Source organism: Amphiprion ocellaris, chromosome 10 (assembly GCF_022539595.1).
Source record: "Amphiprion ocellaris isolate individual 3 ecotype Okinawa chromosome 10, ASM2253959v1, whole genome shotgun sequence".
In the NCBI taxonomy this organism is placed as follows: Eukaryota; Metazoa; Chordata; class Actinopteri; family Pomacentridae; genus Amphiprion; species Amphiprion ocellaris.
The window spans coordinates 36272312-36298238 of NC_072775.1; the positions used below are offsets into that span (position 1 = coordinate 36272312).

At 42.8% G+C, this 25927-nt stretch overlaps 2 protein-coding genes across 2 annotated transcripts; both read right to left on the reverse strand.

Annotated features, from left to right (window-relative positions):
- Positions 1-1015: 1015 nt before the first annotated feature.
- mplkip (M-phase specific PLK1 interacting protein) lies at positions 1016-4151 on the reverse strand. Its single transcript, XM_055014806.1, has 2 exons — positions 3711-4151; positions 1016-1890 (listed from the first exon to the last, which is right to left on the reverse strand). Exons 1-2 carry the CDS (start codon positions 4035-4037, stop codon positions 1786-1788), a joined length of 432 nt encoding a protein of 143 aa, XP_054870781.1. The 5' UTR covers positions 4038-4151; the 3' UTR covers positions 1016-1785.
- Positions 4152-17304: 13153 nt separating this feature from the next.
- On the reverse strand, positions 17305-21783 carry LOC129349914 (inhibin beta A chain-like). Its single transcript, XM_055014771.1, has 2 exons — positions 20958-21783; positions 17305-18732 (listed from the first exon to the last, which is right to left on the reverse strand). The coding sequence occupies exons 1-2, from the start codon at positions 21364-21366 to the stop codon at positions 17945-17947; spliced, it is 1197 nt and encodes a 398-aa protein (XP_054870746.1). The 5' UTR covers positions 21367-21783; the 3' UTR covers positions 17305-17944.
- Between the last annotated feature and the right edge of the window lie 4144 nt (positions 21784-25927).

Below are 25927 nucleotides of genomic sequence, written 5' to 3' on the forward strand. Positions count from 1 at the left end.
TTGGTGTGTCAGCCCTAGCCATCAAACTGATTTTATCGATCCTTGTGAATTTTAAACCTACATGCTGTAGTTGATGGTGTTCTTATAGCGGTATTGTGATTAATATTCATTTCATTTTGCAGCTCCAGTACTGCGTTAACTGTTGTAAATCCCTGTACAGTTCAGGTCAGGTGAGTTTTTTTAAATAATCAGCTACAGCATCAAACTGACAGTACCACCAATAATAACTTCATCATTCGCTCACACTTAGGGGCTTTTGACCAAAGAGCACCAGGTGCTAGGTTGGTTCAAAGTTGAGAGCCAGTGCTTTTTTGGTTCAAATCTCGTGCCGCCCCAGAACGGGTTTGTGTTTCCATTCGGAAGGAGCAAAGTTGGAGCTGCGTCATTGCGCCACCACACAACGTGTGTACGTCACTGCGTACGTAGCCGTTCAACAGCGTTCGCGCCGTACGGAAACCCACACAACAACAATGGAGGACTTCATTGGAGTGGTGTTCATGGCTTTGCTAGTGTGTCTCGCCATCGTTGAGCAGCAAAACCTTCTGTTAGGGGTTACCCATCGGCGTCGCCGTTCCAATGCCCAGTGATCACGTTTGAGAAGAAAGGTAATTATCAAAGACGTTTGGATACTTAACACTAAACGCGCTAGCGTTAGCTTAGATACTTAGCTTCGACTACGCTTGCATTGATTACTTAGCGGTTAAACACGCGCAATAAGTTGATGATCATATATATGTTTATCTTTTTAGATGTTTTTAGATGTCACCCCGCCCCCTGCCCGTGACGTGCTCGGCTCTCAACTCTGGCCAAGTCTGGCCCACAAACGAGTTGGTGCCTGAAAAAGCCCCAGTTTTTGGAGCCCGGAGCCGCAGCTCCGGTGGTGGAAAGACAAAAAACCGGTGCCAAGTCGGGCACCGGCTCCGACTCCGAACGGGCTCCACCCCGGTCGAAAGCCCCTAACTGATGCCATCACTTCAAATCCTTTCAAATTACAATTAAATTCAATAAACAACAATTTAAAGCACATTTTTTTGTTCTTTTAATAAGAACAAAAATAACAAAAAAACAACTTAATTTTTCTTTTTACAAACTGTGAATAAAAAATGGTTAAAAAAGTGTTCACACATCAGTTGATCATTAGAAACATCAAATCAAAGCGATTGATCCCTGAAGCTGCTGGTGACTCAGACCTCAGATCTGTTTCTTGCTGACGACTTTCACTTTGTCGTCACGTCTGTTGTTTCTGTCGGTTCCTGTTTCCGTCTGTTGTTGCTTCTGTCTGTTGTTTCTGTCAGTTATTGTTTCTGTCTGTTGTTACATTCGGTTGTTTCTGTCGGTGGTCGTTTCTGTCTTGTTTCCGTTGGTTGTTGTTTCTGTCGGTTGTTGTTTCCGTCGGTTGTTTCTGTTGGTGGTTTCGGCCGTTGTTGTTCCTGTCTGTTGTTGTTACTGTCTGTTGTTTCCGTCGGTTGTTGTTTGTCTGTTGTTGTTTCTGTCTGTTTTTATTTCCGTTGGTTGTTGTTCCTGTCTGTTTTCGTCAGTTATTGTTTCTGTCTCTTGTTGTTTCCGTTGGTTATTGTTACTGTTGGTTGTTGTTTCTGTCTGTTTCCGTTGGTGGTTGTTTCCGTTGGTTGTTGTTTCTGTCGGTTGTTGTTTCTGTCTGTTGTTGTTTCTATTGGTTGTTGTTTCTGTTGGTGGTTGTTTCCGTCTGTTGTTGTTCCTGTCTGTCATTTCTGTCGGTTGTTGTTTCCGTCGGTTGTTGTTTCTGTCGGTCTGTTGTTGCTTACATCACATTGTCCTCCTGACGGCGGCGGCTGTGATTGGCTGCAGACTTTTCCAGGGATCCTGCATCATTGATGGACTGAAATATTTTTCCACTGAAGCGTCTGAAGACTGAAAACACAAACATGTTCAGTCTGATCATTTAATAATGACAATAAACTAAAATGGCCAAAGATAATACTGCAGATAATACCCGGTTATACTACAGATAACACTGCAGATAATACCCAGTTATACTACAGATAATACTGCAGATAATACCCAGTTATACTACAGATAATACTGCAGATAATACCCAGTTATACTACAGATAATACCCAGTTATACTACAGATAATACTGCAGATAATACCCAGTTATACTACAGATAATGCTGCAGATAATACCCAATTATACTACAGATAATACTGCAGATAATACCCAGTTATACTACAGATAATACCCAGTTATACTGCAGATAATGCTGCAGATAATACCCAATTATACTACAGATAATACTGCAGATAATACCCAGTTATACTACAGATAATACCCAGTTATACTGCAGATAATGCTGCAGATAATACCCAATTATACTACAGATAATACTGCAGATAATACCCAATTATACTACAGATAATACTGCAGATAATACCCAGTTATACTATAGATAATGCTGCAGATAATACCCAATTATACTACAGATAATGTTGCAGATAATACCCAGTTATACTACAGATAATACCCAGTTATACTGCAGATAATACCCAGTTATACTACAGATAAAACCCAGTTATACTACAGATAATACCCAGTTATACTGCAGATAATACCCAGTTATACTGCAGATAATACCCAGTTATACTGCAGATAATACCCAGTTATACTGCAGATAATACCCAGTTATACTGCAGATAATACCCAGTTATACTGCAGATAATACCCAGTTATACTGCAGATAATACCCAGTTATACTGCAGATAATACCCAGTTATACTGCAGATAATACCCAGTTATACTGCAGATAATACCCAGTTATACTGCAGATAATACCCAGTTATACTGCAGATAATACCCAGTTATACTGCAGATAATACCCAGTTATACTGCAGATAATACCCAGTTATACTGCAGATAATACCCAGTTATACTGCAGATAATACCCAGTTATACTGCAGATAATACCCAGTTATACTGCAGATAATACCCAGTTATACTACAGATGAAACCCAGTTATACTACAGATAAAACCCAGTTATACTACAGATAATACCCAGTTATACTACAGATAATACCCAGTTATACTACAGATAATACCCAGTTATACTGCAGATAAAACCCAGTTATACTGCAGATAATACCCAGTTATACTACAGATAAAACCCAGTTATACTACAGATAATACCCAGTTATACTGCAGATAATACCCAGTTATACTACAGATAAAACCCAGTTATACTACAGATAAAACCCAGTTATACTACAGATAATACCCAGTTATACTACAGATAATACCCAGTTATACTACAGATAATACCCAGTTATACTACAGATAAAACCCAGTTATACTACAGATAATACCCAGTTATACTGCAGATAATACCCAGTTATACTACAGATAAAACCCAGTTATACTGCAGATAATACCCAGTTATACTGCAGATAATACCCAGTTATACTACAGATAAAACCCAGTTATACTACAGATAAAACCCAGTTATACTACAGATAATACCCAGTTATACTACAGATAATACCCAGTTATACTGCAGATAATACCCAGTTATACTACAGATAATACCCAGTTATACTGCAGATGATACTGATTTCATAGTGTTGATTACGGATATTGATCAATGTTTTCATTCGCTTTCCACTGAACAAAATGATCCAGACAAAGAAACTGTGGATGAACTCGGTCCGGCTCTGATGCATAAACTGTATTTCAGGTACCTGGAGGTTCGGAGTTCCACAGGGAGAGAAGGACTGAGGCCGCCTGAAACCGTCTCCTCTGCGCCGCCTCTGACCGTCGAAGCTCCGCGAGTCCCCGCCGAATCCGCCCGGAGAAGCGCCCATGTACCCTCGGTGGGAGTCCGGGGAGTACACGGGAGAACCGGGAGAGCAGGGCGGGCAGCCCCGAGGGGAACCTCCGCGGTGTCCGGAACCTCCGTACGGGGAGCGAGCTCCGGGAAAGCCCCAACACGGAGACGGGGAAGGATACCTTCCAGCCGCCTGAGGAGCTGCGGGACTCCGCTGAGGTCTAATCGGAGCGCGATACATCCGAGCAAGAATAGCAGAGCCTGGTCCTGGTCCTGGATTTGGTGGAGCGGAGGGTTCTGATACTGGAGAACCGGAGTGCACAGACGGAAACAAAGCAACGATAATGACGGAAACAGTGAGTCCTATTCCCGAGGCAACAGGCTGCAGCGCCGCTCAGCTGGCACCAGATGGAACTGCAAGAGGTCCAGCCGGGGTTCTGGTCCCGTGGTTTAAATATTAACCCTTATTATCATTAAACTTTGTATATGTGTGTGTGTGTGTGTGTGTGTGTGTGTGTGTGTGTGTGTGTGTGTGTGTGTGTGTGTGTGTGTGTGTGTGTGTATGTATATATGTATATGTAAAGGGTTAGAAAAGCATATACACTGCCAGTGAAACGTTGGGACACACCTTCTTCTCATTTAATGTTTTTCTTTATTTCATAACTATTTCCATTGTAGATTCTCACTGAAGGCATCAAACTATGAATGACCACATCTGGAATTATGTAGTAAAGAAAAAAGTGTGAAATAAGTCAAAACATGTTTTATATTTTAGGTTCTTTGCATGGATTCCTGCTTTGCACACTCTTGGCATTCTCTGGATGAGATTCATGATATTGTTGAAGAAATTTCACTCGTAGGCCTTGTCCGTTTGCTGTAGTGGGGTGTTTATTGGTATTCCAGCATACAGTCAGCTAACCAACACAGAGCGTGAGTCTGTGAAGGTAAGCCGACCCAGAAAAGTCCACCTGTTATAGGGATGCTCAGAGGGTAGGGTGGGGGCTGTATGTAAATACAAAAGTGAATAGTGATTAATTTGCATATGGCAGCTAATCAGTGACATAGGAAAGACAACAAGAACCAAAGGTGATTGAATCAAGAAGTCTGGTAGACAACAAAAGGTGAGAGGGGGTCTGATAGACCCTAACAAATAACAAAAGATAAAAGAATCGTGAATCACTGTGGAAAATCCTCTCGACCCCTCCCACCCAGGTCACCACCTCTTTGACCTGCTGCCTCCGGCCGCCGCTTCAGGACTCTGACATCAGAACATCCCGGCACCAAAGCAGCTTCTTCCCTCATGAACAGCAAACCAGAAAATCATTAAGGACTTCTGTCAGTGCAATATTCAATACATATACAGTATTCAAACCTCATGTGCAGTACTCTTATGTGCAATATTGTAATTCAAATTTATTACCCTGGTTTTACACTTACTTTTACACAGTAATTCTTATGCTTACACTTGTAGCATTTCTTATTTAGAATTCACAGGTTTAGATTTATTTATTGTTTTACTGTGTTTTTGCTAGGTACTGCTTTCTATACACCAAATCAAATTCCTTGTGTGTACTCACTTGGCAATAAAGGCTTTCTGATTCTGAAATGGAATGAAGGACGCCCATGTGACACTAGAAAGTATTTAGTCAAAGGTGTGCCATTTTCTTCATGAGATAGTCTCCTGAAATGGTTCTCCAACAGTCTTGAAAGAGTTCCAGAGATGCTGAGAACTTGTTGGTCCTTTTGCCTTCACTCTGTGGTCCATCTCATCCCAAACATCTGGATTGGGTTTAGGTCAGGGGAATGTGGAGGCCAGGTCATCTCCATCATCTGTGGTAGCCATGCTGGTTCAGGGTTCCTTCAGTCTGGAATAAATCCCCAGCAGTGACCATCATACCTCCTCCTCCATGCTTCATGGTGGGAACCATGCATGTAGAGACCATCCCTTCACCTCTTCTGGTCTCACAAAGACACGGTGGGTGGAACCAAAGACCTCACATTTGGACTCATCAGACCAAAGCCCAGATCTCCATTGGTCTAATGTCCATTCCTGGTGTTTCTGGGCCCAAACTAATCTCTTCTGCTTGTTGCTTTTCCTAAAAGTAAAAGTGAAGTAAAAGTTTGGACTGTAATGAGTCCATTTGTCCTCCGGGAGGCGCTACCTGATCAAGTCTGCATTAGATGTCTTTTAAAAACCTCTCTGTATATCAGGGAATAGATAAAATTAAGATTTAATGAATCGCAGCAGCAGTGGATTTTTGTCTGCAGAATATAAAACCTGTTGGTTTGTTTCCAGCAAACAGTCAGAAAAACTGCTGATCAGATAAAAATCTGTTTCCAACAATGAAGTGTCTTTACAGCAGACAGTAACCCATCGTCTGGTGTGTTTGCTGCACGTTTGTTTTGTGTTAAATTGATCTGAGATTTCCTTTAAAGCTCCTTGTGTTTAAAAAGTCTTTCTCAGAAAACAGTTTGCCCTGTTGTTAATGTTTTGCACATTCCTTGAATTCTTCATTAATGTGTTTGCTTTATTCCCAGAACCTGTTGCAACCATGAAATGCGCTGAGTTTCCAACAGAATTCTCCATATGTGAATTTAAAGTCTGCTAACTGAATGTACCGTGAGGATGTTCTCCATCATCACTTTTGAATTTATCAGCAGAGCTGGAACTGAAACATTCTGATTTCCACATACTTTCATGGAAACACAGTGAAGTTCTAAATTCTCCAGGAATCCTGTGCTCTGTCCACTGTTTTGGAAGGATCGTTGGTACTGCAGTCCATCCTGTAACAGCTGCTGCGTCTCGTAAAAACAGTAAAGTCAGAGAAAAATTTCAGAAACATCTGAGGGTTTGATGTGAACCTTTTCTGGTATTAATAGAAACAAAATCCACCGACTGCTTTAAGTTCGGGCTGCACAGTGGTGTAGTGGTTAGCACTTTCACCTTGCAGCGAGAAGATCCCTGGTTCGCGTCCCGGCTTTCCCGGGATCTTTCTGCATGGAGTTTGCATGTTCTCCCTGTGCATGCGTGGGTTTTCTCCGGGTACTCCGGCTTCCTCCCACAGTCCAAAAATATGCTGAGGTTAATTGATCATTCTAAATTGCCCGTAGGTGTGAATGTGAGAGTGATTGTTTGTCTCTGTATGTAGCCCTGTGACAGACTGGTGACCTGTCTAGGGTGTCCCCTGCCTTCACCTGAGTCAGCTGGGATAGACTCCACCCCCCCATGACCCTAGTGAGGATTAAGCGGTGTATAGATAATGGATGGATGGATGGATGGATGGATGGATGGATGCTTTAAGTTCACATCAGTCACATGTAGATCCCTTCTGATAAAACCAGCAGTGGTCCTAACTTCAGTGCTCCTCTCGTGACACTGGGCTGTAGACGTTCCACATGTTCCAGCTGATGTTCTGCTGAACTGCTTGCTGTGGTGTCGAATCATTCCTCTCTGCTGAACGTGACTGAGATGGTGGGAACTCACAGTGGAATACAAAATATAACATGGTGTGAAGTGGCTTCACCTGAGAGCATTGAAGCACTTGTCACGCTTCCCATCCTCATGGAGGAAAACTAGCCGGCAGGACATCTGGACGACAGAATCCAACAGAACCTGTGTTGACTGGCCCAAACTGGAGCTGCCAGTTATACAAACTGGAAAATAAATCTTTAAACAGACAAAAACATACTTTGATGGAACCAGAACCACATTTATATGCAGTACTGTGAAAAAGTACTGGTTTTTAAATGTTGATTTCCTTTATTGAAGGTAAAATTCTGTCCAGTCCATCCTGCTCTATGTGAAAAAGTAATCGCCCCCTTAGCTACCAATCCACCAAAGGTCCAGATTCAGCTGTTAATAGGTTCAGGTTCTCCATTCAGACCTTCAGATGGTTCCTGCTGGCTGGTTGGATCTAAACATCACTAGATAGAACCTGTCTTCATTGTGAAGCAGCTGAAGGATCTCAGAAAGCAGAACATGATGCCACATTCTACAGAGATCCAAGAACAGATGAAGTCGTTGACATCCATCAGTCTGGAGGGTTCCAAAGCCACTGCTGAGGTTCTGGGACTCCAGAGAGCCTCAGTCACAGACATTATCCACAAAGTTCAGACTTTAATCTCACTAATGCCAGTTCAAAACTTTCAGTTCAGCTGATGATCTAAAACCATCTAATGTGACTGAATTTAAACTGTTCTACAGAGAAGAGTGGACCAACGTTCCTCCATGGATGTAGAAGATGATCACAGCTGGAACAAACATCTACTTGCTGCTGCCAAACCAGTCATCAGGTTCAGGGGGGGAAATTACTTTTTCACAGGGGGGATAGAGGTTCTCAGTAAATATTTAATAAACCCTCATTTAAAAACTACATTTAGTGTTTTGTGGTTTATCTCTGTCTAATAAATAAATAAATATAAGTATCAGTTTGATAATCTGGAGCATTTAAATGTGAGAAACGTAAAAATAGAAGATTTGTGCAAATACTTTATCACAGCTCTGTGGAAGGTAGATGCATGTTCCTTGATGTTTCACAATCAACTCTTTTCTTAATTTGTGACATTCTTGATTTGATCAGAGTTCTGGAGTCGACGATGGGACTGTTTTCCACTGATCACTGTTTCTCTTTAAGACATGTGGAGCCTCTCAGTTGGAAAAAGGTTCATTTTAGAGCTGAAGGCTTTTTTCAGGAGACACTGACTTGGTCTTCAACAATCCTCTGACTCTACTGCTGCTGAGACTCCAACTTCATTTCTACAACCCCAGTCACACATCAGGTTTACATCCATCCAGGTGTCTCAGTCTGAACACTGGATCTGGTTTCTGTTCATCTTCTCTCTAACCAACTGTGATCATCAGTATTATGGGATGTATCCTAGTGTGAACAGTTTAGAGTCCTAGAAACAATCATTGGTTCCTGGATGTGTTTCTGGTTTCTGATAATCCACCAGAGAAAACTTTAAAGGTGATTGTGGGTGAACTTTAACATTGGTAGGTGGTTGGTCAGAACTGGAACCAGGACCATCTGGAGACATGAATCCTTTAGTTTGCTTCATGTTCTTCTTGGTACCTTGAGGCTATAAGATGATATTAGGATGAAATAATGAATGTGGAAGATGTTTGTAGGTGTTGCTGCTGATAACAGATCAACACATATTAATGAACCTCCTGTTGACCAAACTCATCATCAGAGAGAACACCAGACTTCTACAGCTGTAAGAGATTTCAGAAACATTTCATTGTTCCAGCTGTGCTTGACACTAATTAAAACTCTTCAGCCTTGAAGCTGTTCACTTTGTCAGATTTGCAGTAAGTTTATTTATTGTTAGAATGTGTTCTTTTGTGGTCTCAGATTTTTCCACACCACCAGCTGAAAGAATAAAACTGTTTTATGCAACCTAAGAATGGCACTGATGTCAAGTTCGTCCACATCACCAGAAACTTGTACTGCTTGATTATTGATTCTTTAAATAATGAGTCTTTTTGTAAGTAGCCTAAAGGATGGCAGCTGTTATTTTATTAAACAATCTGGTGGTCTATGACAATAATTCAACCAGATCTTCATCTGAAATAATGATGCTGATAAATCCATTATTCCACATAGTTTTACTGTCACTGTGTTTTAGTTAAAGCTCATCTTGGTTTAGGGGGATCATTTGTTCTCCTGCATCTGTCCTTGTTTGTGATTGGTTGACTGGTGCCAGCTCCGCCCCTTGCATGTGAACTGAGAAACAGGTGGAGAAGAGGCGATGGGTGAAGTAGTGGGAGGAGCTCAGGTAACTGAAGGCCACCAGGTCCAGCTTCATCAGCATCTAGTAATCCTGAACCTGATGCTGGACGTTCCCCATGACGTTCCCCATGACGTTCCTCATGATGACCTGCAGGGAACCTGAAGAGCTCCTTGACTGATGGTTGTCATGTACTCCAGTATACACACTGACCTGGGAACTCTACCTGAGGACCTAACTCCAGGTATTTACGAAGGTGTGCTGATCAGACAGAGCAGGTGATGGTTCTTTAATATTATCCGTATGACTGCCTTCACTTTTCTCTTTAAATTCCAGATTATAATCCACAAGGATTAAACCTCGTAGCTGCATCTTTACATGTATGAAGTAAACCACATCCCGCCCCCCAATGACCTGGTAGACTTACACCTGGTTAACCCCCCCTCTAATGACCTGGTAGACCTATTTATACCTGGTTAAACCCTCCTCTAATGACCTGGTAGACTTATACCTGGTTAAACCCTCCTCTAATGACCTGGTAGACCTACTTAGGCAAGCCCAGAGGATAGTGACTGAGTCGTCACATATCCTTTACTCAGAATATGAGCGGCTACCCTCGGGCAGACGAGGCAGCATTCCCATCTGCAAACTGAAGCGTTTTAAGAATTCATTTGTTCCACCCTCCATCAAACTCCTGAACAATGCTGCATAGGCCGAAGATTGTGCAATTACTTTTTTATAGTATTGTTACTATGGTGTATGTTTGTGTTATGTGTAACGTTTGGGATATGTGCAATACTGTTTCTATGTGCGATACTGTTTTATGTGCGATACTGTTTTATGTGCAATACTGTTTTATGTGCGATACTGTTTTATGTGCGATACTGTTTTATGTGCAATACTGTTTTATGTGCGATACTGTTTTATGTGCGATACTGTTTTATGTGCAATACTGTTTTATGTGCGATACTGTTTTATGTGCGATACTGTTTTATGTGCAATACTGTTTTATGTGCGATACTGTTTTATGTGCGATACTGTTTTATGTACAATACTGTTTTGTAGTTGTTGAAATGGCTTTGATGGCACAGCTTTTGAGTCCAAGACAAATTTCCCCAACTGGAAAAATAAAGTAGATTGAATTGAATTGAATTGAATACAATACTTATACTTGGTTAACTAACCGTCTCCACACTTTATTTCTTTTATTACTATTCTTTCTTCTCAGGTACCACCTGGGTCCATTTCAGATTCTGGTGAGAACCTCTGGGTGTCCTTCACCTCAAACATCGTGGCATCCCAGATCAGCTGATCAGAAAAGCTAAACCCACTGCACCCGTGCAGACAGACCAACATCAGGCTCCGCTCCTCTGATTAAAGGAGCATTGTGTAGAAAAAGACTGAAAGCTGCAGTCAGACTGTCCTCCTCCTGAACATGAGTCATGTATGGTTCTGCTCTGTGGGCGTCTGAACAAACTGACTCGCTGCTGAAGCCAAGAGAAGGTGAGAAAAAACATTCTGACCATCTGAATGAAAACACGGAACGGAGTGGAAGAACCGATGCAGCAATGAATGGAGAACACATCTACAGACCCTGTCCTCTAACTGGTCCTCTAACCGGTCCTCTATAACTGGTCCTCTATAACTGGTCCTCTATAACTGGTCCTCTATAACTGGTCCTCTATAACTGGTCCTCTAACTGGTCCTCTATAACTGGTCCTCTATAACTGGTCCTCTCTAACTGGTCCTCTAACTGGTCCTCTATAACTGGTCCTCTATAACTGGTCCTCTATAACTGGTCCTCTAACTGGTCCTCTCTAACTGGTCCTCTAACTGGTCCTCTCTAACTGGTCCTCTATCACTGGTCCTCTCTAACTGGTCCTCTCTAACTGGTCCTCTAAGTGGTCCTCTAACTGGTCCTCTAACCGGTCCTCTATAACTGGTCCTCTATAACTGGTCCTCTATAACTGGTCCTCTAACTGGTCCTCTCTAACTGGTCCTCTATAACTGGTCTTCTCTAACTGGTCCTCTCTAACTGGTCCTCTAAGTGGTCCTCTAACTGGTCCTCTAACCGGTCCTCTATAACTGGTCCTCTATAACTGGTCCTCTATAACTGGTCCTCTATAGCCGGTCCTCTAACTGGTCCTCTATAACTGGTCCTCTATAACTGGTCCTCTATAACTGGTCCTCTATAACTGGTCCTCTAACTGGTCCTCTATAGCTGGTCCTCTAACTGGTCCTCTATAACTGGTCCTCTAACTGGTCCTCTATAACTGGTCCTCTATAGCCGGTCCTCTAACTGGTCCTCTATAACTGGTCCTCTATAACTGGTCCTCTAACTGGTCCTCTAACTGGTCCTCTATAACCGGTCCTCTATAACTGGTCCTCTATAACTGGCCCTCTAACTTGTCCTCTATAGCCGGTCCTCTAACCGGTCCTCTATAACTGGTCCTCTATAACTGGTCCTCTAACTGGTCCTCTAACCGGTCCTCTATAACTGGTCCTCTATAACTGGTCCTCTATAACTGGTCCTCTCTAACTGGTCCTCTATAACTGGTCCTCTATAACTGGTCCTCTAACTGGTCCTCTCTAACTGGTCCTCTATAACTGGTCTTCTCTAACTGGTCCTCTCTAACTGGTCCTCTAAGTGGTCCTCTAACTGGTCCTCTAACCGGTCCTCTATAACTGGTCCTCTATAACTGGTCCTCTATAACTGGTCCTCTATAACTGGTCCTCTATAACTGGTCCTCTATAACTGGTCCTCTAACTGGTCCTCTCTAACTGGTCCTCTATAACTGGTCTTCTCTAACTGGTCCTCTCTAACTGGTCCTCTAAGTGGTCCTCTAACTGGTCCTCTAACCAGTCCTCTATAACTGGTCCTCTATAACTGGTCCTCTATAACTGGTCCTCTAACTGGTCCTCTATAGCCGGTCCTCTAACTGGTCCTCTATAACTGGTCCTCTAACTGGTCCTCTAACCAGTCCTCTATAACTGGTCCTCTATAACTGGTCCTCTAACTGGTCCTCTATAACTGGCCCTCTAACTGGTCCTCTAACTGGTCCTCTAACCGGTCCTCTATAACTGGTCCTCTATAACTGGTCCTCTAACTGGTCCTCTATAACTGGCCCTCTAACTGGTCCTCTATAACTGGCCCTCTAACTGGTCCTCTAACTGGTCCTCTAACCGGTCCTCTATAACTGGTCCTCTATAACTGGTCCTCTAACTGGTCCTGTAACCGGTCCTCTATAACTTGTCCTCTAACTGGTCCTCTAACCGGTCCTCTATAACTGGTCCTCTATAACTGGCCCTCTAACTGGTCCTCTAACTGGTCTTTGGTTTGTCTGTTGTTTCCATCTGTAGTTTTTGACTGTAGTTTGTGTCTGTAGTTTGTCTGTAGTTTGTCAGTAGTTTGTCTCAAGTTTGTCTGTAGTTTGTCTGTAGTTGGTCTGTAGTTTGTGTCTGTAGCTTGTGTCTGTATTTTATGTCTGTAGTTTGTGTCTGTAGCTTGTGTCTGTATTTTATGTCTGTAGTTTGTCTGTAGGTTTTCTGTAGTTTGTCTTTAGCTGGTCAGCAGTTTGTGTCTGTAGTTTGTCTGTAGTCTGTCTGTAGTGTGTCTGTGCTTTGTCTGTGGTATGTCTGTGCTTTGTTTGTAGTTATCTGTAGTTTGTGTGTAGTTTGTCTGTAGTGTCTGTGCTTTGTCTGTAGTATGTCTGTGCTTTGTTTGTTGTTTGTCCGTAGTTTGTCTGTAGTATATCTGTGCTTTGTCTGTAGTTTTTCTGTAGTATATCTGTGCTTTGTCTGTAGTTTGTCTGTAGTTTGTCAGTAATTTGTCTCTAGTTTGTCTCTAGTTTGTCTGTAGTTGGTCTGTAGTTTGTGTCTTTAGCTTGTGTTTGTATTTTATGTCTGTAGTTTGTCTGTAGATTTTCTGTAGTTTGTCTGTAGCTGGTCAGCAGTTTGTGCCTGTAGTTTGTCTGTAGTCTGTCTGTAGTGTGTCTGTGCTTTGTCTGTAGGTTGTCTGTGGTATGTCTGTTCTTTGTTTGTAGTTATCTGTAATTTGTCTGTCGTGTGTCTGTGCGTTGTCTGTAGTTTGTCTGTGCTTTATTTGTTGTTTGTCTGTAGTATGTCTGTGCTTTGTCTGTAGTTTGTGCTTTGTAATATGTCTGTAGTTTTTCTGTAGTTTGTCTGTAGTATGTCTGTAGTTTGTCAGTAGTGTGTCTGTAATATGTCTGTGCTTTGTTTTTGTAGTTGTCTGTAGTTTGTCTAGGAACCTCACAGTCCTTCATCATGTTAGAACTCAGAGATTCAGAGTCAGTCTGGCGAAGCAACAATTAAAGCCTGGATGTTCCATGTTTTTGTGGATTTGATGATGTAAGAATAAAAGGCCTTCTGGTTAATCTGGACTTCCACTGATTTAGTGTCTCCTCCTGTCCCTCCTGGACAACCTGTTTTTATACTGTGTAGTATTACTAAAGATGATGAAATACTGCAGCAACATGAGAATTATCTTCATCGGAGTTAGTTATCCCACCACAGTAAGTCCCCATTTTGTACATTTGCCAATAGTATCAATAGAAAGCAGTGATTTATCTTTAAAAGAGTTTATGGTGCCTGAGGACAACAGTGCTTTGACCCAGAATGAAGATTTGTGCGTGTTGGATATTCGCAATTGGCCTCTTTGCTGCAGCAAAGTCCAAGTCTTTTCCATGTTTTATCAACAAAAACTCAGAAATGTACAAGTCGGACTTGCTTTGCATTGATATTGTGAAAACCTGTTTGAATTTTCAGTCCACTATTTTTAGTGAAACATGTTGAAACTGTGATTTTCTGCTCAGACACACACAGTTTCTGGATGTAAATAAACGAAATCAGACTAATAAGCTGAGTTTTGGTAGATGAGTCTGTGTCCTGACGACTGAACTCAGGTCTGATTTAGCAGCAGCAGCAGAGTGAGAGTGAAGCTGTGGGGGTGAGCGTCTCTGAATAGCAGCAGTGAGTCTGAGCTCAGTGATGGAGCAGCAGTTTGTAGTGGAGGTGGTGTCGAGGTTATCAGGCCGTCCCTCAGCTAACAGCACTGACGTGCAGCCTGCCCACACACAAAAAATAGATCCTTCAGTTTGACTCACATGACGATCCTCCACCTCTCATCACGTTTCTCTGGACGCCTTCCGTCCTCGCAGTCCGTCTGTACGTTCACGCCATCGCTGCCTTCGTCAGACTGTGTTCACTTCAGATGTTCCCTGTAAAATAAAACCTCCTCACTGACAGACACCTTTACCAGCAGACCTGGGAGAAGGGACGGAGCTCATCTGGTTGATAAGGATGACATCATGTTGAATGAAGAACTGCCAGTGCACAGGTGATGTGGTAGCTTACATATATGTGGTAGTTTACATACATGTGGTATGGTCTTTGTGTCCCCCCCACCTCTCTATCTCTACCTCCACCCCTCTACCTCTATCCCTCTATCTCTACCTCTCTACCTCTTCTGTCCCTCTCAACCCGCCCGGCCAGCAGCAGATGGGTCCCCCCACATTAGAGCCAGGTTCTGCTCGAGGTTTTTTCCCTGGTAAAAGGGTGTTTTCCTGCCACTGTCTCCTTAGGGCTGCTCTGGGGTTCAGGCATATGGGTTCTGTAAAGCATCTCGAGACAATTTGACTGTAATTGGTGCTATATAAAAAAAAATTGAATTGAAATTGAAATTAATTGAATAGTTTACATGCATGTGACAGTTGACATACATGTGGTAGTTTACATACATCCAGTAGTTTGTGTTTTGTTTGTTTTTTGCTGCTCCTCTCTCTTTGTTTTTGTTTCCTTTCAGTGTGTCTGAAGGCGTGGCTTAATTCATAGGGGCGTGGCTTAACTCACTCAGGAGTGTGGCTTGATTTACTACACCTGCCTGGTTGAACACGTGAATCATCTCTCCTTCTCACCATCAGGGTCTCCATGAAACTGTACTTCTGCTCTCCAGTGACAGATTGTTCATCCACAGCGACTCCCTGGCCTCCTCCTGAAACCAGCTGAGTTTTCTTCTCTACTGCTCTTTGTTTTCAACTCCTCTGATGACTGTGTTCTAATTAGTAGATCCTCCGAAGTATTTTATTGCTAGCTGCTGATTCACCTGAGCTCCAGCCTTCTTCAAGTTCAGCCAACTCACCTTCAGACTCGCCACAACACCTCTAGCTGGTCATCTCCACCAGTCAGCCTCCTTTGTTCCCTTTAAAGACTTTTCATTTAAGAATCCAGCTTTTCTACCCCTGCTTTCAGTGCTGTGCTTCTGGTTCCAAAACAACAACCCAAACCTCACCAAACAATCAGCAGAAACTGAATGACGAGCTCTCTCCACCCAAGATCCCCTCATGGGACAGCTTAGTGGGAGATAATGGCAGAGTTTCAGTGTGTTGTAACTCAGGGTTAGGGTTAGGAGGGTTAGGGTTAGGGTCAGGCTATCCCTCCTAACCCTAACCTGGACCTCGTGGACACATCAAGCATAAAACAAGGTTCACTCTGCAGGAACCCACTGGGTAACATCACGAAGAGTTCAAACATCTTCAGATTCACTCCATCAGTACTCAGCAGCGGAGACAAGAAGCCAGTCATTAGATCAACAGACACATGAAGTGTAAAACCATTTTTGTGACCTTTTTTACTGAAACTATTTAATCTGCTAAAATGGACGGACTGCCTGTTAAGGCTTTATAGGTCTGATCATCAGAAGATATCTCAGTTCCTGAGGTCTGCTGTATAAAACACAGACAAAAAACTGATTTTACTGGAAGTGCTGGTTCAGACTGAGTGCTCCAGTGGAACCAGTGGAACCAGTGCAGTGACCGTCTGTCCTCCAGTGGAACTCTGAGGTTTGTGTACCTCCAACATTGCGTCAGGTTCAGGATGTTTCCGGCTGCAGGTGAATGAACTCTGACTGTTTGTTCAGTTTCTTCCGCTGACTGATTATCTCTGAACAAACTGATGTCAGACCTGCAGTGAACTGCAGCTGATCACAGACAGTTCACCTGCGTTCATCACCCAGGTGATGATGAGGAGGAGAATCCAGCTGTGGACCGGCCCTGTTGTGAAACCTGTGGTTGGAGGGAGGGAGTGTAGACCTGGAGGAGAGAGTTCAGGTAGGAGGAGATGTTTTTCTTTGGAGTTCTGAATGCAAATGTCAGAGTTCTGAATTTTATGCTGGCAGTGACTGGAAGCCAGGAAGGAGCTGTAGTAGTTGATGCATGACGATGATGATAAAAATGATAATGAAGATGATGGTGATGATGATGGTGGTGTGTGAGTTGGTCTCGGCCAAAATGTCTGCATCATGAACATCATCAAATAGAGATAGAGACCTCAGACTGACCATCAGCACACGACTACAGTCACAAATGACAACAACACAAATGAAACAGCAAAAATAACTTGATCCTGATCTCTGATGACAAACACATCACAAGTTAGTAAAGATCATCTCAAATGAACGACTTCCTAGTAGTATAAATGAAAACTCTTTCTGCTCCGAGACCATTTTAAAGCCTCATCCTGTTTTAGTTTGGCTAAATTCTGAACAAGATGTTTAACATTAACTCATCCTGTAACATAATCATCAGCATCTGATGATTTATGTGCTGTAAGCTTTGCAGTGGATCTGACAATGTAAGGTTAGTCTTGAGGGTGGCGCTAGAGCTCATGGAGTCATTTAACTGCAAAGAAGCATCGCTCCGATATGGAGATTAGAAATCTATCTGAGGACTGAATTCAAAAGAAAGACACTAAGTACCAAAGAGTTGACCCACAGTTTGTTTAATGATGAAACAAAAAAGACAAAAATGCAAATAAATTATAGAAAGTTGGCACCAACAGTGACCAAACTGATGAAAACTGTTTTCAGTCTGTTATTACCTTAACTTCAGTGTCTCACAGCTCAATGAGATTTTAGGAAAACGAACAAAACTTGAATCAGTGTTGTCTTTGGCTTTCGTCTCAATCTTCTTAGCTCCAGCGTTGGGCTGTGGAATAAAGTCCAGGAGTTTAGTTCACTGTGCAAACATCTCCAGTCACCGTATTAATAATAACACTAATGACTGTGTTTGACTCCAGCAGCTGGATGAACTCATTTCTTTCAAGTATCTTGACAACAGAGATTTTCACACTTCAGTGGAACACATTAATAACTGATTCATGTTTCTATAACAATAGAAAATAATAAAAAACACATTTATAAACAAAGATAGATGAAGTTGGACTTGGTGGTATTGTTGCATAGTGTTCTCAGCTCATTCCAATGTGGAAAAGAGTCTCCCTAAAACAAATTCGATGTTTTGTCACAAACATAATACTTGTCTTTACTGGGAAAGTGCTAATTGGATGTTTTTCCTGCACGAAGCAGGTTGTCAAAGAGTTTGAGCGTCTCTAGAGGCTGGCAGTTTACGAGCAGCCGCACTCCTCCACAATCATGTTCTGGATGTCCTTCTTGATGATCTTCTGCTCCTCATTGTAGTAGAGCATCGACATGGCTCGCAGCCTCGTTGGCACGCAGCACGACTTGATGTTTTGAAATGGGCTGTAGCCTCTCATACGATAATGATTGATGACGGTGGAGTGGAAGGACAGAGAGGAGCTGCCGATGCTCGCCATGTGATTCGGACAGTCGCCCTCGCAGTAGTTGGCATGGTAACCAGATGGTGCGATAATCCAGTCGCCCCAGCCGATGTCTTTAAAGTTCACGTAAAACTGTCGTTTGCAACAGATGTGGATTTTCCCGTCACACTCCAGACCTCGTTTGACTCGCCGCTGAGCCTCTTCTTGAGCTCGTAGCGCCACCATGAGGAACGGCCGGTGAGACTGATCTCGTCCCGTGGCTGCTTCGCCATCGGCAGGCGTCAGGACGGGTGAAGCTCCGGCTTCGGCACACAGCGGACAGGAAACCCGCAAGCTGAGCGAGCTGCCGCCACCGTCCAGCAGACTCTGAACGCTGCGAGGAACTGCGAGGGTGTGCCAGCCACTGCGACGGGTGTCCACCATCTTCTCTGAAACACACTCTTCTTCTTCGTTCCCGTCCCGACGATGATGAAGCTGCAGCAGCCGCAGCATCACTTTGCCTTTCACTCTGTTAACCTTTGACATCTTCAGGAAGATCCAAACGCTGGCCTGTTCCACCACAGATGAGCCTCCCTCCTTCGAAATGTCAAAAGTCATTGTGTTTGGAGAGTTTCCTGCAGCAGAGAACAATTAGCATGTTAGCATCAGTTCAGTCCTTCAGCAGCATCATTGCTGTTAATGCGAGTCAGTAAAAACAGATTACATCTAAAGAAAGTCTCTACTGGACTGACCGCTGCTGAAAGCTTCACTGTTATTATTTACTACAGACATGAAGAATAATTTTGCTTCTGAGCTCAGTCTCACATCTTTCAACATGTGGAAAAATCTGCAGTTGGAGAACATGAAGTTCAGACTTTAAGGATCACTGACAGATGACCATGTTCTGCTGGAGACTTTGGTCCAAACTTTGTTTCAGAACAACCACAGCTTGAGGAACACAACAAAGAACCCAAAGTGTTGACCCAGCCCCCAAACTCTCCAGATCCCAATCTGATCAACTGGGACCAGTGAATGGAGACCCCCCGGTGTTCTGGTACCAGAGTCCAGGCCCAGCGGGTCGGAGTGGAACCGGAGTAGCAGCTGGCTCTAATGTTGTGGCTGATCAGTGTGTATCTCTGTTCGGAAACTTTAAGCTGAGGAATAACGTTATAAAATCATGAAAAACTGTTTAATAACTGTTGGAGAGTTGGTGGAATGTGGATCCTTCTTTTTTATCTCTGAATGAACAGCAGTAATTAGCAATAAAAACAGTGACTGTGCTACCCTCCTTCTGGTTTTGTCCTTTTGTCATTTGAATGAATGAACACAGTAAATGTCCTTAACAATGAAAGCATGAATGGAGCATCTGCCTCTAAATATACTCAAGTTGAAGAGAGACACTAAAAAAAGCTCCGGCCTGATTTCAGGGAATGTTGTTAACAAGGTTGCCAGTATCGTCCTGCCCTCCAAAGAGACGCCGTCCTCTTTGTCTGCTGCTGCAGAATAATTACTGAGGCCCAGATCTGTCTGAAAGAGGAGATTATTTACGAGCTGAGACCGCTTGGTATGTCCCCCCCGTTACTGCCCACTAATTTGGATTGGCTTTGAGGGGCCTTTCTAATGACAGATTCCTCCGAAAAAGGAACTATTTATAGCACAAAGCCATTATGCACATTTATGTAAGCTAACAATTAATTGGACAATATGATTGGTCATGAATGGGTTCACGTTTAGAGAAACAGACCAAGCAGAAAACTTTGAACACTTTGAGATCATCATCATATGAAGTGACTGAATGTGCTCGTTAGCATCCGTTGAACCTCCGTTGGAGAGTCGAGGCTTTAACCTTCATTCTGTCTCAATTTAAACTGCTACTGTCTAAATCCTATTTTATTACAATCATTCTCTTGTTTTAGACGCAACAGCTGAAGTGTCAGTGAAAACACCACAAAACATGAGTTTAAAGATGATTTCCGAGTCTTCTCTGATTCTCTGTTCAGCTGGAATGAATCTCCTGTCTTCATGTTCCTGTGACTCGGCTTGTAACAAAAGAAGATAATGTGAGGGTTTGAATTGTTTTGCTGCTCGCTCTGTACAGATTCAGCTGCATTATATCCATGAAACACCTCATTCCAGAATCAAGGTAAACTTCTGTCACGTTGTCTGACTTTAGTTTGATGTCATGAAGGCTGATTACTCACCTGATCCATCAGAACCTCAGGATATTTCCTATCCTGCTGACTATTGTGACAAATGAACTTTAGTGGTTTTATCAGAGAATGATGAATAAAAAGTAAAGCTCAGCTTCATGTTGCTGTCAGACCTACTGAAACTCTGCATGAATAAAATGCATCTTTTACTTCATCTGTGATTCACCTTCAGGTTTGTAGAGTGTGACCATGTAAAGTAAAACAGAATTTAAAAATGGACTTCTCACTCAGACGGACTCAGTAGAATCAATAGAATCTGTCTGTGTGGCTGAAATATGTAAACAAACTTTGAACTTTTCAGACCTTCTGAATGAGCTGATAAGAGAAAACACACAGACTGACAGTAGAGTCTGATCTCCTGACGTCAGGAAACATCTCTACATCCAGCAGGCGTCCAACACAGAGACAGCTCTTATTTCAGACTGCATGTAAACGCCTCATTCATGTAGCCTGTATTTTTTCTTACACGCCTCTCCACAGGAGTTGGTTTAACCAATCAGACTGCTTGATGCTGAGATTTGAACGGGGTTACCACGACTCTGCAACCTGCAGTTACCCACAAGGCCTTGGTGTGGAGTCACACAGATGTTGGCATGAACCTGAGAACTTTAGGATTAATAACTGGACACGTGCTCATCAAACGGACTCACCTGACTCTCCAAAGGTGATGATTTCAGATGGTGGTTCAGGTGGCGTCGAGTTCTCGGAGTCCCGGCTGTCCTCCTGGATCTCCACGCTGCCGTCTTCGGCCACTCGGCCCACATGCAGCTTCTTGATGGCGTTCAGCAGTGCAGCACGAGGCACCGGATGCGTCAGGTTGGGCCGGGCACTCAGGTGCAACATGTTGAGAATGTGGCGCTTTACAGCCTCCACCATGTCGCTCTGACCTCCGGATGAAGACGAGTTCTTCCTCATTTGAGACAGAGAGCAGGATGGACAGTCAGAGGACAGCGCCCCCTCCTGGAGCCGGTCCACCTTCACCGTTGGAGAGCTGGTCGGAGAGGCATCGACCAGAAGGCAGACGGCCACAGAGAAGAACATAGCTAACGGAGAGCACATGGTTAGAGACTGATGATCAGACAGTAGAAGTAGTGCTGGGAGACACTCAGCAGATCAACAGGTCCTGATATCTGCAGGAAAGTCAGTGGACTCTAATGTTACAGTGAGGAGACAACAGAAACAGTCCAACAGCCAGCAGTGAACTTCTGCTGGAGAGAAGGTCTTTGAATCTTGGTTCTGTGGTTCTCTGGTTCCCAGTGTGGTTCTCTGGTCCTGATGGTCTGCTGGTCTGAGCTGAGCGAACACTGTGCAGGGTCATTCTACTCTCCCTGTGTGCTGTGTTACTGTAATTATACCTCTCTGGCTGTTTAATCCCTCCCTCCGTCCACAGAGGTATTTCCCTGTGAGTCACTCACTGACAGAGAATAAAGTCTCAGAATATCTTAGGACTGTTTGTGGTGTTTCCTCCTGAATGAACGTCACGACAGAAGAGGAGGAGGAAGGAGGGAAGAGGAGGAAGAGTGTGTCCCTGATTCATTCATACCACACACACACACACACACACACACACACACACACACACACACACACACACACACACACACACATACACACACACACACACACACACACACACACACACACACACACACACACACACACACATACACACACACTGATGAATCACGTCATCGTCACCTCACGTGGAGGAGAAACTCCGTCGGTGTGAAATTTTTAGACTGAGAAAAGAGTTTGTTGTTATAAGCAGAGTTGTGCACACAGCAGATGGAGCGCGCTCAGAACAGACCGTCTCTGTCACACACGGTGACATCAGCACGCCCTCTGCTGGTGGGAGTCAGGAGCTACAACATCCTCCTCACCTGGGACGAGTCCTCTGATTCACCTTTTCCTGTGCTGTGGGTTAGACTACAGTATATGACAGGAAGAACTGGATCCAAAGAGCGTGCAGACATTCTGCAGTCAAACAGGTGAAAAGAGGTTGTTTCCTACAACTTCACAGAAATCCAAAGCAGATGTCAACATCAGCCACAGTTCACCAGAAGAAGCTCCACCTGAAGCCCTAAATCAGCAGCAGAAAGGACTGATTGATCTGTCTGAAGGACGGTCACCAAACTGTGGCACAGAGAGGCTTTTCTACATGCTGTTACCGGAAAATAAACCTCAAAAAATAAAAATAATATTTAAACAAAAATGAATTGAATGTCTTCTTGCTGCAAAACATGTATATTTTATCTTTTTATTACCAAAATTAGGAACATAAACTGTTTGAAAGAGTTGAAAGTGCAACAATATTCTAATTATACAGCACTTTAGAATAATGGTCTGTATGAATGAAGTTCATGTCAGTACTGCAGTATTTTCATGTCAGTACTGCAGTATTTTCATATCATACTGTAATATTTTCATGTCTGCACTGTAGTATTTTCATGTCAGTGATTTGTTTATTGGTCCTATGCATCTCCATGCACTTTAAACCCAGTCCACTTAGTCAGTGTGACTGATTATGCACTTTAGCTTTGGATGTTTAGTATTTTTGACACTTTAATTGTAATGAATATTTTAATATGACAAATATTATATTATTTATTCAATTGAGATTTATATTTTGAATTGAACTTTGATTATTTATATATTGTACAATATAATAATTGACACTGCTATTTATAATTAATATTTAGCACTGGTCTTTTTGAATGTATTTTGATTTATTTTGTGCGCACTGGAACCTTAATTAGTCCTGTCCTTTATATAGGCCAGGTGATGGCGAGCTAGACCCAAAGAATTATAGGCCCACACTGCCTGAAGAACCCTGGAGCTCGAACTGAAGTGAACTGAACTGGACCTCCTGCACCTCCTCCACCTGGTTGGGCTGGTAGGAGGCTCCTTTAAGGCAGCCGCCCCTCTCTTTTACTTTTTGCCCCTCGCAACAACTCATTCTTGGCCCAAACCCATTCACCACTCGTTCAACACTCCCTTTCCCTGGACACCGCCCTTTCCCTCTGAACTCTGGACGATTTGGGCCACTGAACTGTTGCGTGTGTTCTGTCTTGGCTGAACTTCAGAACTCTTTTCCGTGTGTTAATGGATCCATCGAATAATGTTTTCTTGTGAAATAATTGTGACTTAATTCTGTACTTCTCATGAATGGCCATTCACTTTAAATGTTAAATGTTGTTTGCCGATGTCAAAATATAATATAATTGGTACCACCTAAAACTTATATCATTGTGTTCAGTCTCCTTTCCTCCACTCCTAGAGCCGAACTTAGATCTGTCTGATCTCTAGCCCAATTCAACCAATACTCTAACTGCAAACTAGTACTAATACAGCGCTAATAGTAGCGGCATCTAGGCTACATAGTGTTTTCATGTCTCTACCGTAGTATTTTCATGTCAGTACTGTAGTGTTTTCATGTCAGTAATGTAGTGTTTTCATATCAGTACTGTAATATTTTCATGACTCTACTGTAGTATTTTCATGTTTCTACTGTAGTATTTTCATGTCTCTACTGTAGTATTTTCATGTCAGTACTGTAATGTTTTCATGTCAGTACTATAGTGTTTTCATGTCAGTACTGTAATATTTTCATGTCTGTACTGTAGTATTTTCATGTCAGTATGTAGTGTTTTCATGTCAGTACTGTAGTGTTTTCATATCAGTACTGTAGTATTTTCATATCAGTACTGTAGTATTTTCATGTCAGTAATGTAGTATTTTCATGTCAGTACTGTAGTTTTTCATGTCAGTACTGTAGTTTTTCATGTCAGTACTGTAGTTTTTCATGTCAGGACTGTAGTGTTTTCATGTCAGTACTGTAGTATTTTCATGTCAGTACTGTAGTGTTTTCATGTCTCTACTGTAGTATTTTCCTGTCAGTACTACAGTACTGACAGGAAAATACTGACATCAAAATACTACAGTATTTTTATGTCAGTATTGTAATATTTTCATGTCAGTACTGTAGTGTTTTCATGTCAGTACTTTAGTATTTTCATGTCAGTACTGTAGTGTTTTCATGTCAGTACTTTAGTATTTTCATGTCAGTATGTAGTATTTTCATGTCTTACAGTAATATTTTCATGTCAGTACTTTAGTATTTTCATGTCAGTATGTAGTATTTTTATGTCAGTACTGTAGTATTTTCATGTCAGTACTGCAGTATTTTCATGTCAGTATGTAGTATTTTCATGTCTTACTGTAATATTTTCATGTCAGTAGTGTAGTGTTTTCATGTCAGTACTGTAGTATTTTTTACTGTGTATCTTAAACAGAATTCAAGAAGACTGAAAGTCTATTTTGTTCTACAAATTCAGCAGAATTTTCTCCAGATGTATAAAATAGTTTTTCTCATATAAAAAGTGATTTGTGGGGCACAGTCTGTCTGTTATTCATTTTTATTTGAGGAAACCATGAAGAAGCCCAGGTTTGTTTTCAGCTCTGTATCCAGGCTGATGGAGTCCAGCTCTAGGAGCTCCAGGAATCTTCTGTTCTTCAGCACTCAGTAGTGGACACTCCATGAGGTTTTCATTGATGAAGATCCTGAACATGTGTTTAGATGCATCAGCTCTGGAAGCGTCCATAGAACCAGATTTATTCTGGGACTGGTTCTCTGCTGTAAATCCGTCAGAGCTCAGGTCAACAGCATGTCTGTGAGACCCGTCCCCACTGGACGCTTCCAGGACATCTGTCCTTTTATTAATACTGCAGTATTAAACATCATCAGCTCCTCTTTGCCACCAGGCTACATACTGCAGGCTTCTCACCAGCTAACACAGCCAGACTCTCCTGGTTCTCCCCACTGATGGAGGAGGAAGTCTCTAAAGTATTGCTGGACTCTCATCCCACTTCCTGTTCACTGGACCTGATACCATCCAACCTCTTACAAACCATTTCTCCAGCCCTTAGCCCTGCAGTAACTCACATCATGACCTCCTCACCTGCTACAGGTGTGTTCTCTGCTGCATTGAAGCAACTCCAGTCACTCCAGTACTCTAGAACCTACACTGGACCCAGACCAGGTCCAGAACCACAGAACAGTTTCTCTCCTACCTTCCTGTCTAAAATACTTGAGCAAACTGTCTTCAACCAAATCTCTGCATAAAAACAACATGTAAGACCAGAACCAATCTGGTTCTAAACAGGGTCCTTCCACCAGACTGGACACCTATTGGTACCAGAACCACTGAGTTCTCCTGGAGCTGCTGGACTGTCTTCAGATCTGTTAACCACCAAATTCTCCTCTCCGTCTCCCTGGTCCAAAATCTCAGGACCAGCCCTCCACTGGTTCATGTCCGAGCTATCAGGGAGATCCTTCAGAGGATCTTGGAGGGTAGAAGTGTCTGAAGTTCTCAGTTTATCTGCAGGGGTTCCTCAGGGGTCAGCCTAACTACAGGGGTCCCTTAGGGGTCAGTCTATCTACAGGGGTTCCTCAGGGCTTAGTGCTCGGTCCTCCTCATTAAACACAATAATCCTCTCCCATGGTTCCTCCACCCTAACCCTATCAGGAGAACAGCGTTAGTTGATGTTATTGTTACTTAGAACCCATCAGGAGAACAATGTTCTTGAGGCTAAATTCGGCTGTTTTCGAGGCTAAACTCAG

Excerpts from the sequence above, each read along its gene's own strand:
- mplkip (XM_055014806.1), bottom strand. The coding sequence starts at position 4,037 with ATGTATCGCGCTCCGATTAGACCTCAGCGGAGTCCCGCAGCTCCTCAG. Across the intron at positions 1,891-3,710 it reads GTGGAACTCCGAACCTCCAG|TCTTCAGACGCTTCAGTGGA; the intron begins GTACCTGAAATA and ends TTGTGTTTTCAG.
- LOC129349914 (XM_055014771.1), bottom strand. The coding sequence starts at position 21,366 with ATGTGCTCTCCGTTAGCTATGTTCTTCTCTGTGGCCGTCTGCCTTCTG. Across the intron at positions 18,733-20,957 it reads CATCACCTTTGGAGAGTCAG|GAAACTCTCCAAACACAATG; the intron begins GTGAGTCCGTTT and ends TCTCTGCTGCAG.